This window comes from Sinocyclocheilus anshuiensis, unplaced genomic scaffold (genome assembly GCF_001515605.1).
Source record: "Sinocyclocheilus anshuiensis isolate Anshui unplaced genomic scaffold, SAMN03320099.WGS_v1.1 scaffold708, whole genome shotgun sequence".
NCBI lineage: Eukaryota > Metazoa > Chordata > Actinopteri > Cypriniformes > Cyprinidae > Sinocyclocheilus > Sinocyclocheilus anshuiensis.
Window position 1 is genome coordinate 2,579,538 of NW_015555881.1, and position 15,371 is coordinate 2,594,908.

Here is a 15,371-nt window from a genome sequence, read left to right on the forward strand (position 1 = left end):
ACACACACACACACACAGACCATATAAGCCCAACCACACAGAGTGTTGACATTACTTTGTCAGAGTACTAGATACTAGTAATTAGGGCTGAATGATTCAGAGAAAAACATCTGATCGCTATTTTTCTGATAAAAATTGTGATTGTGATTTAAAATGCAAAAAATAAAAATTTAAAATAAATAAATAAAAGGTCCAGGTTTGCTGCGGTTGTTTGTAGTAATAATCATAATAATAATAATAATAATTATAATAAAAATAGATCATTATAATAATAAAAACAATTCTTATTATTATAAACCAGTTTCCTGTGATACTGATTATGACATTATAAGTGGAAAAACCATTCACATACCTGGACGGCAACGTCCATTCTTTAGCGGCGAGTTAATGGAGCATGCTGGGATTACAGGAAATGGCCACAGAAAGTCTTTATGCAGGCATTTGAGGGCGGTAACAAAGTCGTCGACCCGGGCCACCCGCATGCGCTCCCGACACAGCCAGCCAATCAGCTCGAAGCCCAGCTGGGCGGAGAAACAGCCCAGATCCCGCAGTCTGACCTATAATAATAATAATTATAATAAAAATAGATCATTATAATAATAAAAACAATTCTTATTATTATAATGTTATTATATGAAGTATTTTTAAATTACTATTATTATTTTTAATAATAAAATAAAAATACTTTAATAATGAAAACATAAATAATAAAGATCATTATAATACTATAAACAATAATACTATTGATATTATTATATTTATGATTAAAATCAAAATAAGTATTACTATGTATTTTTACAAAATGTTCAGTGTTAAATAAAGAATATGAAAAAATATAAAGTAATAAAATAATAATAATAATTTTTAAAAATGTTTAATTTTATTTTACAGCCCAATGGTAAAATTCCAGTACTAATATTTATGGCAAATAATAGTACAACCTTGCTAGGCTCCTATGAATACAGTCAAGGTCCTCTCATTTCTATATCAGAGCTGAAAACAGTGTTGACCAGCAGCATTTAATTCTATATTATGATTAAAGACAAGAATTATAGAATCTTTTTTTCTGAACCGGTTCAACTGAATGAACCGACTGACTCGAGCCTCCCAACACTGTTTGAGAGAGAGTGTTACTAGCTATGTTTCCATCACCCTGTTTTTATGCGCATTTTGAAGTATCGCATCAGAAACGAGTGACGGAAATGGCAAATTTCGAATTAAAATCCCTTAATTCGCAAAAAAGTTTTTACGCTTGCTTGAGGTGGTTTTTGACTTGTGCGAAAAAGGGTTAATGCGAATAAAAGGAGATGGAAACGTATTTGCCGAGTAAATTCCTCCATGCGCATCAAAAAAGACATGTGACTGCGCTATGGGACGGCAAAACCTAACCAGTGGACCGATCTCGTTCCTCAGCATCTGAAATGTTGTGGTCATTCTGAAATGTCCGAGCAAAGTCTGTCATCAACGTATTTCTGTAGAATTGCCTCCCAGAACTGTTACACGACTGCGTTCCCAAACAGCAGCATCCGCCTCAAAGCAATGACCACATTTATTTTGTTTCGTCTGCTCGCTCTGAGGCGCAAGTCATTTATTATATAGGCCTATGAAAATTATTATATTCAGGGGTTTCTCCTACTTTTCATAGTGATATATAGTCTAGCGCCAGTTCTACCAGGAAGTGACGATTTTGTTCTCTTTGACTCGTTGGATGGGAACGGTGCTTATTCGCAAATGTTTTATGTGATATTTCAATTTTGCGCATAAGTTAAATTCGCAACTTTGGATGGAAACCCCGGCTAGTGTTTGGTAAAGATGTGCGTTACCCTTTGGAGGACGGGCCGGATGGCACGCTCAGGGTCTTCTGCAGGTTGAACTTCCCGCCGGCGATGCTGTCGGCCGACTGAGACAGACTGATGCTGCGGTTCCGGAAGAACTCGAAGCCGCCCGTGGAGCTCTGCTCCTGCAAACACAAGCTGTCACCACAGGAGCTTCCACACGCAGCATCTCAGAGTCCATCATCATCATCATCATCATCATCTCACCTGTGTGGTGGGTGTGCTGGGCGGAGTCTCGCTCTCCCCTGAACCAATGGCCTTGAGGAAGCGGATCATGTGACGACACAGATCCCATTTGCCCTGTTCCAGAGCCGTGTTGAAGAGTAGAGTGGCGTGTTGACGGCTGACCGCCGGGACCTCCATATTCTGAGAGGAGAACACACAAAAGGAATAAAAATAATAGAAATAAATAAAATGATTTAATAAGATACCCCCCTCTCCCCCCTAGATTGATGTCTTCCCTTATCATACATCACGCAAACAGAGATACATGACTGTTCCACTAGTTCATTCAGAAAAGAAAAGAGACATTTGCAAATGCCATTTTAAACTAAATAAATAAACAATACTAAAAATAAATAAAAACAAACCAAGATCAACACAAAACCAAGTAAGAGAACAAAACATAAGTATTATCTTGTCTTAATTTTAACTGCTAAAACTGGTTCTCCTTCACAGAAATACTTTAAATAATATAATGAGCAAAATAATAAATAATAACAGATAATAATTAATTAATTATATAGTTAAATATTAAATAATAGTAGGTTAAAAAGGTTTGTTGCTTGATTTTAGAATTACATGTAATGCAGATTTAAAGCTCATCTTTTATTCAATGCATTGCTCAAATATTGAAAACAATAAATGTTCTTTATGGTTTCAGTATTCAGTTTTCCCCACCAGGAGTTCAAATTCAAGTCATTTAAGCTTAACAGGTAACTTTAAACATTTATTTTGGATTGCACTATATTCAGTGTTTTTTACAAGTCAGATATCAAGTAATTTCAGCTTAAACATAGTATTTTTGACAGCTCATATTCATTCACAAAAATTCATACAAATTTGTAAGAACTTACACCTTTTATTTTTCAATAATTCATTACATTTTTCAGGATTTTGCTTTAAAAACAGCAACATTATTTTAATTTATTTGCTGCACCACAAAATCATTTAAAGTACCAGAGATGGAAAAGAGAAGAATATAAATGGTAAAATAAAAATAAATATAAAACTTGATTTCAAGATGTTATGCATTTAAAAAAAAAGTTAATATTATATTTATTGAAAAATATGCATATTTAACATACTAATATTTAAATAGGTTGACCTTCCAACGATGCTTTTGTTTTTTACAAGTCAGATATAAAACAATTTAATCATTTTTGAGAGCTGAAATCTGTTCATAAAAATTCATAAAAATTTGTAAGAACTCATACTTTTTTTTTTCAAGAATTCATACAAATTTGTAGGATTTTACTTAAAAATAAGCAAACATTACTTTAATTGTTTTGTTACACCACAGAATCACAAAGTGGGTTAAAGTACTGAAAATGGAAAAGAGAAAAACTTCAGATGGTGATTCAGCATAAGTGAAAACCAGTGTTTTTTTAGTATATATGTGACCCTTTTGTGCAAAAAGCAGTCTTAAGTCGCTGGGGTATATTTGTAGCAATAGCCGAAAAAACACTGTATGGGTCAAAATTATAGATTTTTCTTTTATGCCAAAAATCATTAGGAAATTAAGTAAAGATCATGTTCCATGAAGATATTTTGTAAATGTCCTACCGTAAATATATCAAAACTTAATTTTTGATTAGTAATATGCATTGCTAAGAACTTCATTTGAACAACTTTAAAGATGATTTTCTCAATATTTAGATTTTTTTGCACCCTCAGATTCCAGATTTTCAAATAGTTGTATCTCGGCCAAATATTGTCCTATCCTAACAAACCATACATCAATGTAAAGCTTATTTATTCAGCTTTCAGATGATGTATACATCTCAATTTTGCAAAATGTACCCTTATGACTGGTTTTGTGGTCCAGGTCACATATGTTAAGCATATTGTTTCTAATCATGAGGTTTTGGCCTCACCTGCAGGATGATCAGGTAGGATGCAGCTGTGTCCAAATCCTGTGCCATCAGACACTCCTCGAACAGGTCTTTGGGGTTCCCCACGGCGGCGAACAGGTAGTTCCACAGCGCGTATTCGGTCTTGCGCGCGCAGTGGACGATGGTCTGCAGGAAGAGCGGGAACTCGGTCACGAACTTGGCGACGGTGGGCAGCAGCGGGTCGGGGATGGGCTCTCGGGACGTGGCCTCCTCCTCCAGCACCACATGCACCATCAGCTCCAGAACGTGAGGGAAGTACGGCAGCATCGCGCAAGACTGCGCCAGCATCAGCGCCTGCTCGCCCAGGTTACGCACCAGCAGCTGTCTCAGGATGTGATGGAGGTAGATCTGGGACGTCCGCTCCACCGTGCAGAAGGGGAAGAGCGCCTCCAGCGAGGACGAGCCGGGCCCGTCGAACAGCACGGTCTCGTTGGAGGCGCCCAGGATGAGCGCGTCCTCGAACAGCACGGTGAGCGGGTAGATGTTGATGTGGAAGGGCAGCATGATCCGGCGCGACAGGAACGAGTGCGGCTTGCGGTGGTCTCGCGGGAACAGAGGAAGCCACACCTTCATGCCCGCCTCGCCGCACGACAGCCACAGCGCCTCCATCAGGTGGCGTTTCTTGCGGTTGCTGCGGCAGGTGGTCCAGACGTTCTCCACGCACTGAGCCAGAACCACCGGCGGACAGAAGGGAAGCTGCCGGAGGAAGACAGGTCGAGAGTGAAATAACTCTTCAGCATCAGAGGCTGACATTCACAGAGTGCAACAGTGATGATACAGAGTTACTATGCGGTTGCTAGGGTGCTGAAGTGGTTGTTCTGGATAGTTGCTAGGTAAAAAAGATCAGCTACGAGGTGAATCACAACATTACAAAAATTGATTTGAAGGAAAATTCTATTTAAAAGGATAGTTCAACCCAAAATGAAAATTTTGTTTTCATTTACATCACTGAACACAAAAGATATTTTGAAGAATGTTGGTATCCAAACAGTTGCCGGTAGCCATTGACTTCCATAGTATAGAAAAAAATAAAAATAAATAGGGAAAGAACTACAATCCCATGAAACATTGCAAACGACATAATCTAAATAAAAACAATGGACAAATATAAAACCAAACAAAAATGAATGAAATAAAAAAATAAAAAAAACAAAAAAATAAATATAAAACAATTGATTTAAAGACGTATTTTGAAATAATACATTTTACATTTACTGTAATATACACACATTTCGATAATAATGAAATATTAAAATAATACAATTTAAATATTTATATAAAAATTATATACATGTAATTTGTTTAATATAAATATAATATAAATTTTAAAAATTATTTAAACATTTTTTTGCATAAATTATATAAAAAATAAGTATATATATTGGTGGAGATTTCTCTGCAGAATCATGGGTAATGTAGTTTTTCACCAGGAATTCTGCTGTTAAATGTGATTATTTTTAAACAAGTTGAAATAATGCGGGTTGATTAGCCAGCTCGAACCTCACAGTAGGTCTGTCTTTAACGGTTTATGAGTTATTGTTAAAAACCAATTCCTCTATGGAGAAAATGAATGGGATTTTTAGTTCTGTAACCCGACTGTTGCCCTCAATGGGATCAGGATGAAGGGGCGGGGCATCGAACTCACCAGCTTCGTCTGATTGGCCGGCGTGTCTTTCTCTCGTACCTGTGGGCCGGATCGGTCTCTCTGCAGCATGATCAGCTGACCGGCCAAATTCAACAGGATACTCTCAGCCGAACAGGCCTGGCACACACAGACGCCTCATGAGTATGAATACATACATACGTGTGTGTGTGTGTGTGTGTGTGTGTGTGTGTGTGTGTGTGTTTACATGCTGCGGGGCTTTGAGCGTGATGCCGGTCTCTGTCCGTACTGACGTGAGGGTCACAGACACCACCAGACCAGGGTGAGGAATATAGCGGGACATGGAGACCTCCTGCAGCAGCTCCACACTGGCCGACGGGCTCGGACTGATGACACAACAATCAAGAAATGTTTATAACAAATACAAGAAACACCCATCCATCCAAACAACTGGGTTATATTGAAATAATAGAAATACATGCAATTATTCAGTCAGATAAACTCCACTCTTTCTACTGACTGACATCTTCCATTATTATGAAAAAGCTGTTTAGGAAAATCAAAGTTTCGAAAAACATGATTGATGCATTATTTCATTCAGAAAAGAAAAAAGAATGGTAATTTTCACTATTAAAAAATAGTAACAAAATAATTGTTTTTATAAATAAATTTAAAAAATTCAAAAATAACACACAATGAGACATTTGTAAATGTAATTTTTTATAATAATTAAAAAACAAACAAACAAATTATAATAAATCAACAAAAATGAACAAAAACACCTACATAAAGTATTATAAATATTTTTAATGAAAAAAAAAAAAAAAAAAAAAAAACACATACATATAAAGAGATGTCTGGAAATGCTCATTTTTATAATTAAAAATTAATAAAACAAAATAAAACAAAAACCAATAAATCAATAAAAATGAACAATAAATTAAAACAAAATAACACCTACATATACATTAAGAGTAATTTGAAAAATGCTCATTTGTATTCATTTTTGTAAATGAAAGAAAGAAAAAAAAAATGCGTACATATAGAGACATTTTTTAGTAAACAATATAAATAAATAAATACCATACATGGACATTTGGAAATGCTAAATTATACATCTGTATATTTCGTTGCAAGTGTGTAAAAAGCAAAAACACTACTGAAGAGTATATAATCTGTAAATATTTGTAAATCTAATAATTTGAAAAACAAATACACATTTAGTTTCAGGATATTAGCGTTTTTGCTTTGTACACACATGCAACAAGATCAGACATTAATTGAACCATTTAAATGTAGCACTAGTTTTGTGAACGTGAATGTTATGACATGGTTTAACAATAATTGTTGTGTTTTTATGCATATTACAAAATAAACTAGCACATTTAAAGACTGATTATGGATTCAATTATTGTTCCTCCATATATCTGAGTGTGTTTCACCTGTCGTGCCGTCTCTCAATGCTGTACAGGCAGATGGAGCAGTCGGCACGGAACAGAATCACCACGTTACGAAACACGTTCAGCAGCAGCGTGTCGGCGTGAAGTTTAGTGACGCTGGCAAACGCGTTATCCAGGTTAGACGAGCGCACGTATAACCTCAGCTACAAGCACACATCAAGAAAACACATCAATGTACAGTTCAATCAACACTGATAAATGACAGGAATATTTACTGAAGTGTTCTTGCCTCTTCCTGCCGGTCAATGAAATTGTAACAGGCAACAACGACAAAGTCGTTCCACCACGCGAGACCTCCCGTCACAGTCATATTCTGCTCCTGAAAACACACACACATAAATGTTAGAAAGCTTCCACCACAGGCTCTTTCATGAGTTGTTTTCCTTTCAAATGAAAAGACCTACCTGTGTGACGTTACCGAACAGTTTCCACTTCCTGGTATATAAGGAGTAATGTGCAATTCCACGGCGGCCAGCTACGGCCACACACTGACCAGACCAGTCTATAGCTGCGAACTACACACACACAAAGATTAAACGACTCGTTTCAGGAAAAACTGTTTTGTTTTTTTAACCAAATGGAATGTTTATTGAAATGCTCATTAACATGTCCGCCCATATTTGCATATCATCACATATTCATTATACAGCAGCTTCACCAGCACTGCTGATTGACGGAGTGAACTACACCAGTATATACAGTTATCTAATCAAAACGGGTCATTTACATATTCAAGTCTTAAAAGTACAGCAGCAGGAGTGTGAGTCAGAGGATGGAAAAATAGTTATCAGAAACTACAAAATAAGGCCAGAAACTAACATATGTAGACTTAAGGAATAATTCAGTGAATGGGTGCCATCAGAATGAGTCAAACAGCTGATAAAAACATCACAATAATCCACACCACTCCAGTCCATCAGTGAACATCTGGAGAAGACAAAAGCTGAAACAAATCCATCAAGTTGTTTTTAACTAAAATACGAGTCCATGATCCATAATAACGCTTCCTCCAGTGAAAAAGTGTTCTTATGTGAATCAGGAGAGAAATCTGCACAGATCAAGCAGTGTTTAAACAGCTCTAAACAAATATGTGGCTGGATTCTGATGTGAGAGACAACAGGAGATGGACTTTTTCACTGGAGGAAGCATTATTTATTACTCATATTTTGGCCGGAAGCACCGGTTTGAAGTTAAAAACGTCTTGATGGATTTGTTTCAGCTTTTGGTTTCTCAAGACATTAACTGATGGACTGGAGTGCTGTGGATTACTTGTGGATTAATGTGATGTTTTTATCAGCTGTTTGGACTCTCATTCTGACGGCACCCATTCACTGCAGAGCATCCATTGCTGAGACACTGATGCAATGCTACATTTCTCCAAATCTGATGAAGAAACAAACTCATCCTAATCTTGGATTGCCTGAGGGTGAGCACATTTCCACCACATTTTCATTTTTGGCTGAACTATTCCTTTAAGAGTTAAAAGACGGTTCTTACCCTGATGGGCCAGTTTGTCTCTAGATATGTGCTGTGAATCTGCAGAGAGAGGAAAATCGCATGTCAGACTTCAAAATGAACTAGACCCACTTTGTATTTTATTCAGTGAATGTGTTTGAGCTGGGAGCGTGTGATCATGTACCTGAACCACCTGCCAGTGCTTGTGGCCCAGTAAAGTGCTGAGACCCTGAGAGAGAGGGGTGGACGCTGACGGCCGGCGCAGTGGACTGCCACCACTGTCCCGCGACGGGCTCTTATCCGGCACACTGTGAGCCTGAGTCGGGTCTCCACAGGTCAGATACAGACGATCCTCCCCGTGGAGCAACACCTGCTCCTGATTACTCTGATCACACATGCATGTAAAACCTCGCTTACTGTCACTGTCAGACAATTCTGATTCTTCTTGATCTCTGACACACATCTGATCATGTTGCATGTGCATAAACAGCAAAAACACATACTGGATTCATTTTTTTGCATCAAAATGTGCTTCTTAAGAATGTGAAGCGTGTGAGTGTTCACGCGTGTGTTTCTCTCACCGTGCACGGGTTGACGGTCAGCGCGCTCTTAATGAACTGAAACTGCAGAATCCCGGCCTGCTGGAGTTTCTCGTCTCCTTCCGCTCCGTCGGGAACAGGAGTCACGTCCGTGCTGCCGATCACCCACAGATGGTATCCCTCCACACCCCAGCCCTAAAACACATTCACACGCACACACATTTATCCAAAGTGACTACATTGCATTCCCTGGGAATCGAACCCACGATCTTTGCATTGCTGACACCATAATTTAGTGTTCGATTGATATAGATTTTTTTAATGACCAATGTCGTTATCTTAGAGAGCAGGGTAGCCAATGGCGATATACAGTATATGTATAATATCATACTTTTAATATAGTAAAAAAAACATACATAAGTGCTTGCAATAAAATTTTATTTATTTTACATAATATTTATATATATTCATACAATAATTTGAAAATGAATAAATAAGGAAAAAATTAATTTGATAAAAAAAAGTGCAAAATAAACAAGTAAAATAAAAGTTCAGTGCACTGTCAAAATAAAAGTCCCGCTTCTGAGACGTCAGCCTAACAGAAAAACTTATTGGCTCAAGCAGATAATAAAAAAACAATAAAAAAAGGCAAATATCAGCCGATATATCGGCCTTGGCAACATATCAGTCAACCACTATCTAAACCACTTAACTAAAACAAAAATCATAGAAAAAAAAAACTAATTTCATTACTTGAAACAAAACAAAAATTTACTGAAATAAACCAAGTTTAAGTTTTTTTATATTTTAATTTCAACTAGTTCACAAGGCAACATTGAAAATCTAACTAAAAAAAAAAAGAAAAACAACATTGCAATATTAAAAAAAACTTTAGCTAAATAAACTAAAACTTAATAAAAATAGACATTTAAAATGACATATTGACTAAAACTTAAATTAAAATATAAATACAAAATCTATTTAAAATATAAAAAAAAAACTATAGTAGTACAGCAGTGATACTAAGATAACACTGATGCAGTACAATAAACACACAGAATCAAAACTGTTCAAGAAAGAAGTAGTGCTCATTAATAAGACCATGTTTGCGCACTCACCATAGAGCTGATCTTCAGAGGCTCTTTCTTAGTGCCGTCTGAGCGATAGCTGTATCAGGAAAACATCAAGAAAATACAGAAATCAAGCATCAATGTCAACACTCATCATTAGTGCCATCACTATCAGAGTGAACTTTCTGGATGATGGGTTTGACAAACGTATTGCTGACTCAGTAAATCATTGGCGTGAGTGTGTTTGTGCGACTCACGCAAAATCCTCCCCGAGTGTGCAGATGAGATGAGCTCCAAACACACTCCACAGAGACAGACCGCCACAGTCCCACGTCACCATGGCAACACTGCAGTCCGGAGACCAGCGGATCATCTTCACAGGCCCCGTTTTATTCCAGATATCTGGGACAGGAGCGCAGAGAGAACAACATGTAGATGCTAAAATGAGCCGAGAAAGAGTTTTAGATAGACTGAATGATAGAAAATGTTCTGGGAATTTGGTTTGTTTGTGTTGTTTTTCCCCCAATATCTTTATTTAAACAAAAACTTAGACTTATAAACCTTACACACACACACACACACACATATATATTAGGGGTTGCACCGACTAATCGACTTCAATGCTCTGCCATGACGCTTTAAGCTTGACGTCGACTAGTCGCTGGTCTTATAGAGGGCGCAAGAGGATATATATATATATAAAACATCAAATAAAAGTAAATTAAACATCTTTTACGTAAATACAACTGGAAATAAAACTAAAAATGAAACAAACTGAAATAAACAGATGAAAAAAAATGTATAAAAATAAATAAAAAAATCAAATACAAAAACTAATAAAAGTGACAGAAGCACATAATTTAAAAAAAATTAAAATATATAAATAAAAGCTAATTCAAAATATTAATAAATACTATAATTAGGGATGCACCGATGCCACTTTTTCCAGTACTCGCCCGATACCGATACTTTTATTTTTGGTACTTGCCGATACTGAGTACCGATACCAATATTTTTATTGCATTTGTACATTTTTTAAATATTGGGTACAGAAACCAAAAGAGTATGTATAATGTTAGTTGGTTAACTTAATTTATCAAACAGATACAGTCAAACCAAATATATATATATATAAAACATCAAATAAAAGTAAATTAAACATCTTTTACGTAAATACAACTGGAAATAAAACTAAAAATGAAACAAACTGAAATAAACAGATGAAAAAAAATGTATAAAAATAAATAAAAAAATCAAATACAAAAACTAATAAAAGTGACAGAAGCACATAATTTAAAAAAAATTAAAATATATAAATAAAAGCTAATTCAAAATATTAATAAATACTATAATTAGGGATGCACCGATGCCACTTTTTCCAGTACTCGCCCGATACCGATACTTTTATTTTTGGTACTTGCCGATACTGAGTACCGATACCAATATTTTGCATACATTGCATACATATACTTCGTAGACATCCTTAATCTCTAATAACGCCATTCTGCTGTCTGTTTGTCTGTGTTTCATTGTCTGAATATGGCGCTTATCACATGCTGTGTGGTATCGGCGTTTGGTATCGGGGCATTTTAACGAGTACGAGTACAGGAGCTCAGTATCGGGCCCGATACCGATACCAGTATCGGTGCATCCCTAACTATAATATTATATAAATAATACCAAAATAACACTGCGCTGAACATTCATCAACCAAGTGTAAAACAAAAGTTACAAAATTTATTTGTTGCAAATTATTCTCTCTTTAATTTTTTATATTTAATAATTTAATGCCATACCAGCTACCATGGATATTTTCATAGCAAGTAAAATATGAAAAGAAAAAAATATATATAAATTATACATTTTAAAGAATTTAAAAATTCTTATTGAAAAAAAAAATAAAAAAAGTCCTAAAAGAAATAAAACAATCTGGAATTTAGTTCAAAAGCCTAAAATATGGCAGGAAAACAGCTTCAGCCTTAGACATCATATCTAGTAATCATTCAAAGTGTCTGATAGAAGTTAAAGAGAAAAATAAGACATTTATTATCAATTTAAACATCACTAGCTGGAATCTGATTGGATACTTTGTTTCCCGCTGAACTGATATAAACCACTGTAACAAAGCTGTAAATAAGAGACACTTCTGAGAGGAACTAGTCACTGACTTGACTGCCATCAGATGTGTCAGATGTTCATGTTCCCACCGCAGCCATCAGGGGGTGTCAGAGGATCATAGCCAAACTCTCGATCAGAGAGGTTAAACATACTAACAGTAAATAAAAGGATCATCCTGTGTGTGTGACAAAGGCTACGGCTTTTGTGGATTGTGGGTTGGACTGATGCCACTTCCTGTGGTTCGACTGCTGTTTAATGTTAAACATCGTCAGTGGTGAGTGTGTGTCTCACCTGGGTAGTGTTTCGGGGTTAACTCCAGTTTATGAGAGAGCTGCATGGATCCTGTGGAGCTGTCAATCATGTACACCAACACTGACCCGCTGCGACACACACACAACATGAACTCAGCACAGACACAATACACAGGGTTCACACACTTATTATTACTACAGATATACTACCCTTCAAAAGGTTTTTTTGTTACAAATGTAATAGTTTTATTCAGCAAGGATGCATTAAATTGATCAAAAGTCACAGTAAAGTCATTTATAATGTTGCAAAAGATTTCTATTTCAAATAAATGCTGTTTTTTTTTTTACTTTCTATTCATCAAAGAATTATAAAAAATAAAATGCATCACAGTTTCCACAAAAGAATTTGGCAGCACAACTGTTTTCAACACTGATAATAATCAGAAATGTTTCTTGAGCAGCAAATCAGCATATTAGAATGATTTCTGAAGATCATGTGACACTGAAGACTGGAGTAATGATGCTGAAAATACAGCTTTGATCACAGAAATAAATTACAGTTTACATTATATTAGAACAGAAGAGACTACCTTCAAAAACATTACATAATCTTAATTACCCAAATTTGAACGGTAGTGTATTTTCATTCATTTTGAAGGTTGTATTAATTTTCATGCCTTTTCACAACTTTCAAATCCGGACATTATAAAATCCTATAAAATCCTCAAAAAGCAACACAAATATGTGACCCTGGAGCACAAAAGCAGTCTTAAGTCGCTGGGGTATATTTGTCGCTAAAAATACATTGTATGGGTCAAAATTATTGATTTTTCTTTTTTGCCAAAAATCATTAAATATATCAAAACAAAATGTTTGATTAGTAATATGCATTGCTAAGAACTTCATTAGGACAACTTTAAAGGTGATTTTCTCAATATTTTTATTTTTTTGCACCCTCAGATTCCAGATTTTCAAATAGTTGTGTCTCAGCCAAATATTGTTCTATCCTAACAAATACATCAATGGAAAGATTATTTATTCAGCTTTCAGATGATGTTTAAATCTCAATTTCGAAAAATGTACCCATATGACTGGTTTTGTGGTCCAGGGTCACATATAAAAAGATGCACAAGTCTGATATAAATACAGCACTGTAAAATGACACGCACACACACACACCTTGCACATCCGAAGGCCATGAGTCTGTATTTGTTGTTGACGGCGACACACGTGCCATCAGAGACATCTGCGGCCCAAACGCCCTGCAGCTGCTGCACAGAACACACATGCATGCAACATTACCACATCGAGATCAGATGCTTTCTGAACTCATAATAGCAAACTAAACGAATGGTGCATTCTCAGTGCTGCCACAAAGAGACGCTACAGCAGACATGAGCACTAACTCTTCTTCTGTGGTCACAAATGTGAATAATAATTGTTTAATTAATAATAAACTCTCTCTTACATCTGTGGCGAGTCTGTTTGCGGTTGGTGTTATGAATCCCAGTCGCCCGTCATCAAACACGACAGCAAACCCGTCCAGCGTAGTGCAATACTCCATATCCCGAATGTGAACACCGTCCAGATCCAAACACGGCCCTCCTAGAGCAAACACAAAGACACGTCACGTCATGCGACAGACAAACACACGGGAACAGACACGTGTTCATGGGTCAGGAGCGTCTGGAGAGTGTTTGTGAAGCAGGTCTGACCTCTGGAGGACTGCAGGTCGAGGGAGAACGGGATGGTGCACAGGTTGACCGCTCTCCGGCCATTACTCACGCTGTCCCAGTGCAGCATGTGCAGATAACCATCTGCTGTCGCCACTAACAGATCCTCCTGCAGCGTCTGCAGACTGACACACACACACACTTCAAATCAATCCACTAGATTACCAACACATTTCACATTTACAAAAAATATATATTTCATGTAATAGTGCATTAATAAAAACTCTAAAATTAGACAAATTAGGAATGATGAGGTGATGAAACATGACACAGATGAAAACTCTTATTTTTGAGCTGCTTTCTTTATCTAGATTCCAGCTCTGCTCACTCTGGACCAGGTTTATTATTAACTAAAACTATTACAAATTATTTTGTTCTCTGAAATAAAACTGAAATAAGATAAAATCTAAATATTAAATAAAAAACTAAATGAAAATTAGAAATGTTACACTGGCAATAAACTGAAATAAGTTTAAGTTTAGCATTAAAATTACTAACTGAAAAGTCAACAAAAAATAAAAATAAAAATAAAACTGAATAAATATAAAATATAAAAAATAAAAGCTAATTTAAAAGATTAATAAATACTATAATAGCATAGACAGACATAAAATACTGAAATAAACATTTTATATATATATATATTATTCATTAAAAGCTTTAAACAGTATATGTTACTAAAATGATACTAAAATGACACTGGACACACACATTATTATTACACAGATATATAGACGTGTGTGTGCGTTTTTGTGACATATGAGGACACACATTTGTATAATGACATGGGTATGACAGGTATTACAAGGAAAAGGTGACTTATGAGGTCATTGCCCATGTCCCCATTTTTCAAAACGCTTATAAATCATACAGAGTGAGTTTTTTTGAGAAAGTAAAAATGCACAGTTTCCTGTAAGGGGTAGGTTTAGGGGTAGGGTTGGTCACAAAAACAAACCTGAGTGTGTGCGCGCGTGTGTGTGTGTGTGTGTGTGTGTGTGTCAAAACAAAATCTTCAGATTGTGCTTCAGATTTCTCTGGGACTGAGACTGATCATGTGACACTTTGTACAGATGGTCAAATGCTTTTTTGCCACTGAAGCTCAAAATGCTCTTTGGATCATTCCAAGTGTGTGTGTGTGTGTGTGTGTGTGTGTGTGTGTGTGTGTGTGTGTGTGTGTGTGTTTTTATGTGCGA

At 36.2% G+C, this 15,371-nt stretch overlaps 1 protein-coding gene across 1 annotated transcript in view; it reads right to left on the reverse strand.

The window, feature by feature from the left end:
• ric1 (RIC1 homolog, RAB6A GEF complex partner 1) overlaps nt 1-15,371 on the reverse strand; it is a 48,875-nt gene that overhangs the window by 4,589 nt on the left and 28,915 nt on the right. Inside the window, exons 5-22 of the mRNA XM_016470126.1 lie at nt 14,161-14,303; nt 13,914-14,050; nt 13,625-13,716; nt 12,486-12,574; nt 10,334-10,478; nt 10,125-10,173; nt 9,049-9,201; nt 8,652-8,852; nt 8,510-8,548; nt 7,417-7,527; nt 7,242-7,331; nt 6,995-7,155; nt 5,800-5,938; nt 5,595-5,711; nt 3,932-4,645; nt 2,043-2,201; nt 1,824-1,960; nt 353-552 (exon numbers count right to left, since the gene is read on the reverse strand). Of these exons, the coding sequence (XP_016325612.1) occupies nt 353-552; nt 1,824-1,960; nt 2,043-2,201; nt 3,932-4,645; nt 5,595-5,711; nt 5,800-5,938; nt 6,995-7,155; nt 7,242-7,331; nt 7,417-7,527; nt 8,510-8,548; nt 8,652-8,852; nt 9,049-9,201; nt 10,125-10,173; nt 10,334-10,478; nt 12,486-12,574; nt 13,625-13,716; nt 13,914-14,050; nt 14,161-14,303 (2,876 nt within the window). The remainder of the gene's footprint in view (nt 1-352; nt 553-1,823; nt 1,961-2,042; nt 2,202-3,931; nt 4,646-5,594; nt 5,712-5,799; nt 5,939-6,994; nt 7,156-7,241; nt 7,332-7,416; nt 7,528-8,509; nt 8,549-8,651; nt 8,853-9,048; nt 9,202-10,124; nt 10,174-10,333; nt 10,479-12,485; nt 12,575-13,624; nt 13,717-13,913; nt 14,051-14,160; nt 14,304-15,371) is intronic.